The 6,242-nt window shown below is 33.8% G+C and overlaps 1 protein-coding gene across 1 annotated transcript; it reads right to left on the bottom strand.

Annotated features, from left to right (window-relative positions):
• Positions 1-3,652: 3,652 nt before the first annotated feature.
• On the bottom strand, positions 3,653-6,017 carry LOC108690405. The gene is made up of 3 exons (XM_018197674.1): positions 5,757-6,017; positions 3,892-4,071; positions 3,653-3,700 (listed from the first exon to the last, which is right to left on the bottom strand). Exons 1-3 carry the CDS (start codon positions 6,015-6,017, stop codon positions 3,653-3,655), a joined length of 489 nt encoding a protein of 162 aa, XP_018053163.1.
• Positions 6,018-6,242: the final 225 nt, after the last annotated feature.

Here is a 6,242-nt window from a genome sequence, read left to right as displayed (position 1 = left end):
AGAGAGAGAGAGAGAGAGAGAGAGAGAGAGAGAGAGAGAGAGAGAGAGAGAGAGAAGGGGGAAGAGAGTACCGACCAACAACAATGAGCCAGAGACAAAGCCCAGGTACAATGCTGATGTTGAACTCGACTGATTTCGACGATTTTTGGCCTTTGCATGTGCATCGCGCGTTACTCGACAATGATTCCCGCATACGTAATCATCGCTATAGCCGCGGAACTCTGGTACCCTCGCTCGCGGCAGTGGCTCTCACCACGGTCTCTTTTTCTCCAATTGAATCTCTTTTGAGGGCTTCGATGCTCGAGCCAATAGAATATTACCGTGACAAGGCGGTCTGTTTGTCGGCTTAAACTGTGGCTTATTGAATAGTAGTTGAGAGTCATAGGTGATTCACATCTTCGTCCGTGCAATTCGCTTTTCAATCGTATGATGTGTTTAATCAGCGGTCATCGCATTGGAGTAAGAAGTACAATCGGCAATCATGTATAGCTTAAGATCTATTTTTAGAGTACTTGGATCTTAGGGAATATATTGGAATGTGGGATATATACAAATTAAAATTATCTAAAGTTACGATGAAAAATGTCTTTTTATGAAAAGAAATACAATATGCGTAAGAAATTCAGTTAAAGAAATTCAGGATTAATATTATTGGAATAATATTTAGACGTCGATATTATGAGATCTCAAATGCTGATATGATTCATCGTAGGTTGGGATTCATTTCACGGTTCGATACCAATTCAAATCATGATCAAGAGTATTCTAAGTCTTTTAATGATCTCGCACCGGGCCAGTCGCATTATATACACATATACATTCTCAACTCAACTATTCAGTTAACCTATCCTCTAATGCAGTAATTATTCAAAGTAAAATATTGATTTTCGATAAAAATGATTAACATAAAAATATTATTCACACTTTACATCCAAAATATGTATCGATTTATACAACTTTGTTCAAATTAAACTTTGTTGAAATTATCTGTAAATATAAAATTTAAATGAATTTGATAATTTTATTTTTTGCTTTTTATAATTATATGTCAAGATATTAAACATATTTTGTATCACAAAACATATTTTTTGTAAATAGAAACGCAAATCTCTTAAGAATCTCGCTCTCGTTTGGTTTGCTAAAGCATGAAAAAAATAAGCACATCTACTTTCTTCATGCATAGGTAAACTTAAGTTAAGAATGTGAATAGTTCGTGTGAAGAATTTCGCGATGCGCATCGCGAAACTAACGACGATCTTTTGCCGGTCTCAGCAGTGCTTTTTTGGCACTCGCAAAGGGCGGATCCTGATCGATTGAGCACCGCTGACCGCACCTGAATAGATACATTGTGCCGAGGCGGCCTATTGACGGGCGATTGTTCCCTCAACAATAACAACAATATCTGAATAGTCGTCCTGCGCATCTCTCGCGCGTTGCACGCACCCACGCATCCGCGCGTGCACGCACGGACGGGGCGCTTTCACGCGCGCACGTACGTCGATGTACACGCACGCGTGCAGTCTGAAAGGTTCCCGCACACCCCGTGGAATACATGCAAGCGATATACATATAAACGCACATACCAGTGATGGATTTAGCAAATATCGAGACCCAAAGGTGAAAAATCGGCCAACAGTATACATTATTCTTAATTTTGATCATTGAATGAGAAATAATTGAATACATATTAGCATCTAATTATTATTATAAATAATGGACACATTACGCTCGTGTTTAAAATAATCCCATGCATCGCAGAGAATTGGGAAAAAATGCTGTTGTATTTGAGAGATTGCTATATTTATACAAGTTTCTTTTTTTTTTTTATAAAGTATTTCTCTTTCTTTTTAGCAATTTTTTCTGAATGCGTGCACATGCATTGTGTACGTCGGTGAGGATCAGAGAAATGGGCGTGTATTGCGGCGAGTATGGTTTGTCTCGTTAGGGGTATGAGTGTTTCAGGCGGGATTGTGGATCGAACTGGCCACACAGCGCCACGCCGGGTGTTACGCTCGAGCTGAAACAATGCAGAAGCACGAGGGTCCGAGCGATCAACCCCCTTGTGCGGCTCATGAAACGGCACTAATGCCTTTCGCGCGAATTTACGCGCTAATCGCCAAGCGTTCATCTTCGGCTTGGCTCAAGGATCATTGTTTCTAAGTCCGCTGATGTTGCAGGCGGCGATATTATCGAGGAATTTTTAACTTTGGGATAGAGTTGTTCCCTCTCTTTTTATAAATAAAGAGTTGCAGAATATATAAGGATGCCTGCTTATAACGCTACAAATGTTTTGTTGACTAATCAGAAGAAAGAATTTTACCAAGAATTGATGATCATTCAAAGAATGCTTCAAAGCATTTGCAGCGTAAAATGGATTAAAATGTAACAGAGAAAGAAGATTTACATATCTAAGTTATTTCTGTATTCCTCGCGAATGTTTTATATGATTTATTGAATATAAAAGTATAATTAATAATGCACCATTGAGGTATATAAAATATTGTTTATCATGCATTTATAAACAATGGTCAAGATATATATATATATGTATGCAATGCCGTCGTAGAAATACGTATTTATATCCTACGAGCAGGTACTACATTTACCGCGAAAATGTAAGGATTGATTTTCGGCTGTTTTAAGAAATTGCCGATCGTTCATGAATACTGAAATGAATACATGAAACGCGATACATCTATCGGTACGTCATTCGCTAACGATGCTCTACGAAGCGCAACGGCATTTGTTTATGATTGTTGCAAAAATGAAATAATGATCGTCGATGATAATGACGATCTTGACAATAGGATAATGATATATCTTGAAATTAATAAATTTGTGTAAAGAATACATACAATAAAGAAAAGTTTTTAAGCGACATGCAACTTTCCGTACACATGACTGCGAGTTATAAACTTGCGGTCTTTTTTGTTCAATCTGTAGTTAAATGTTCAATCTGTTACAGATCTTGTGTCATATCGTGTATAAAAAAATTAATATTATTCGATCGTTCGATGAAGTCACACGATATTTTATGCTCGGACAGTTTTGTAAGATATTCTTATATGCGAGATCGTCATTCGTCCGAATTAAATACATACGCACTATATAATTGAAAAAAAAAGTGACATCGTAAAATGAAATATATTAACTTTAGCAGAGAGAGAGAGTTTATTTCGCACCGTATCATAAAAATTATAAAATCATATATATATAGTGTCTAAAATTTAGACAACAGAGACATTAAATGACTCCCGATTATTTTTATTCTGATACAAAACTCATTAGTTTATGTAATATTACCTCATGTTACGATATCACAAGTAAGAGAACTAATAACTACTGCAGCCCGTATCCGGCAAGGGAACGTATACCTTTTAATTTAGATTTTAAATATTTCTTTCTAGATTAATTCACTAATAATAAATTAAACCAATTAATAATTTACGTGAATATTTCAATTATTTCAATATTCATGGTTTATGTTGTATTTCGGGTTACTTAAATATTAGATTCATATCTCCATACGTTCCTCGATTTACGGTACGTCTCCATCCGGCTGCCGCTTATCCGGTCTATCACAGTTCAGTTATCCATGACGTTGTACGCAGGACTTGTTGTCGTTAATCGTTTTGTTATGGTTAAGTCGATATCAGAAGATAGATGACGGTTCGCAAAACTCACATTCGTTGCAACGTTTCTGTAAGATAAAAATTTTAATCATCGGAGCTCTAATATAACTGAAAATTTTAATTCAAAATTTATTAATTTATATATGAATTATAGATTATATTTCATGTTATGCATATTTAAAAATTAATTATATTTTCATTTCAGTATAGGTTATAAAATATTGTCGTGATTTTTTATTATAAAATGTTATATACACACCGTTAGATAATCTTTGGTAAGCGGCTGCTCACGCAATCGATGATACACCAGACGATTAGTTATAAAATCTTGAATGTTATGTCGGGACAATGTTCGATCTCTCATTTGCCAGTCAAATGATGGCCTGATGTTCGCTCCTAAATTCAATATATCACGACCTCCGTATACTACGCGAACAGTCTGAAAGAAAATATTTATTTTTACCTAGATGCATATTTATGTTTGATTGTTAAGATTATAAACACAATGCTGTATTCAAATAAAATTATTTTTTTATTAAAATTAAAAAACTTTAAAGGTTCAGCAAACTAATAAATATCATCTATAATAAATTCAATAAAATTATAAAGGCTGAGCTAAGTACGTTGTCTGTGCAAAAAAATATATTATTATAAATCTTCCAAACGTTTCGGTTCTCAACGGAATCGTCTTCAGTGGATACGTAACTTATATGTGTTTTTTCGTCTATTACGCGTCATTAGATTAACATAAAAACTTATTGTAACAGATTGTTGTTAGATTCCGAATATGTTTAACAATCTGTTGAAACAGTTGTAAACGTTCTTGTTGTCCAGCAATTCTCAAAATTCTAAGTCAATAATTGACTTGATTTGATAGAAATCACCATACTGAATGCGTTCTGTGCATAAAGTATTTGTGAGTTAAGTTTTTATATTAATCTAACGACACGTAACATACGAAAGAATATAAGAACATATTCGTAAGTATCCATTCGTATGTATCCATTGATTCCATTGAGAAACGTTTGAAAGATTTTTGTTATTTGTAACAATGTATTTTTTTTGCATAGACAACGTGCTTGACTCATTTAGCTCTTATACGATTTTTATTAATAAATTTTCTATACCGACAATAATTCTATAAAAGGCTATAAATATATTATTTTTTTGCTAAATACGAAAAAATGTTATATATATAAACATATTTTACAAAGTCCGGTAAGTTTTGACAAAGCGCTCGTGTGTAAATAGAACAGACTAAACTGAGTCCTCGAAAAGTCCTCTATCATTTTCGCAATAATTAACAAGATATTAATTATTAAAAATTGCTGAATCTAATATTCAATAATTTTTTACTCAAATACTATCAACTTTACAGAAAAGCAGCAACAGACAAGAATTGTTTATTTTGTTTTCATAAAGTTCTGAAAATTTTTTAATACATATTTTTTTCTCATGTTGGTTAAAAATAGTTATCAATATATAAGAAAATTCAGTTCTAAAAAATTGATAAAAAAATTTTGAAAAAATTCTTAGAGCTCTATGAGAAGAAAATAGGACTGAAAAAAAGATGGATTGCTGCAACAATTTAGATAGTAAAATATGGCATAGCATTTTTATATGGTGCAGCTTTAGGAGAAGAAAATAAACAATTCTTGTTTGTTGCTGCTTTTCTGTAAAGTTGGTATTTAAGTAAAAAATTATTGAAGACTATTCAGCAATTTTTGGTAATTAATATCTTGTTAATTATTGTATTTAAATTGAAATAGTAAGATATAGCAAAGTTTTAGTTGTGTTAGCCTATCTGCAATCTCAGTATATGATTTTGATAGGCTAACGCAACGAAAAATTTGCTGCTACAACCAAAAACTAATTGCAGCCATATAAAAATGCTATGCCATATTTTACTATCTAAATTATTGCAGCAACCTATCATTTTTTTCAGTGCATGCAACATTTTTTTCCGTGTAGTTTTTAAGAAAATAATTCCTTCGAGATCTTTCTCTCTTTTTTCTCTCGTATTTTTCCCTTATACTTTTTCTTTTTCTCTCGATGTGACATTCCTAGAATTCATTTTTATGTTGAGTTCCGAATTGTTCGCAACCATGTGCTCGTAATGTTTACCTTTTCCTGGCTTTTGGACGGAACTCTAGTAGGTGTCTCTGGTCTTGATGAAATCGGCGTTAATTCAACTGACGCCGATTCGGCAGATGTTGCGAGACTGCTGATGCCACTAGATTCGCTTCCGGTACTTGGAGAAGTTCGCCCAGAATCGGACAAATTTCTCATATTTTGTTCACGTTCAATATTAAGAAGCTTCATGCTGAGGGCAGAAAAATGCTCTGGGTCTAGTCCGAATAAGGGTAGCGCTAACGTCAGTGCCATTTTTGCTTGGCGTTGTCCTCAGTGTTTCTCTTTGTAGTGAAGAGATGATCGACTGTCGATATATATCATAATTAGAATAGGCATGTAATATTTACAAGAATGAGATTAATCATCACATTAAAACGACCTCTGATCATTGACATTCTACTTCTATTTTTTGTTCACGTCAGCATTTTGCATGTATCCCGTTTAAATTGTTTAAAATAGAAAAAACGGACGTTCGTA

The sequence above is a fragment of the Atta colombica genome, unplaced genomic scaffold (assembly GCF_001594045.1).
Source record: "Atta colombica isolate Treedump-2 unplaced genomic scaffold, Acol1.0 scaffold32, whole genome shotgun sequence".
NCBI lineage: Eukaryota > Metazoa > Arthropoda > Insecta > Hymenoptera > Formicidae > Atta > Atta colombica.
Note: the sequence above shows the minus strand (reverse complement) of the source record. Positions and strands in the feature narration are given on the sequence as shown.

Excerpts from the sequence above, each read along its gene's own strand:
- LOC108690405 (XM_018197674.1), bottom strand. The coding sequence starts at position 6,017 with ATGGCACTGACGTTAGCGCTACCCTTATTCGGACTAGACCCAGAGCAT. Across the intron at positions 4,072-5,756 it reads CGTCCAAAAGCCAGGAAAAG|ACTGTTCGCGTAGTATACGG; the intron begins GTAAACATTACG and ends ATTTTCTTTCAG. Across the intron at positions 3,701-3,891 it reads TTACCAAAGATTATCTAACG|AAACGTTGCAACGAATGTGA; the intron begins GTGTGTATATAA and ends TTTATCTTACAG.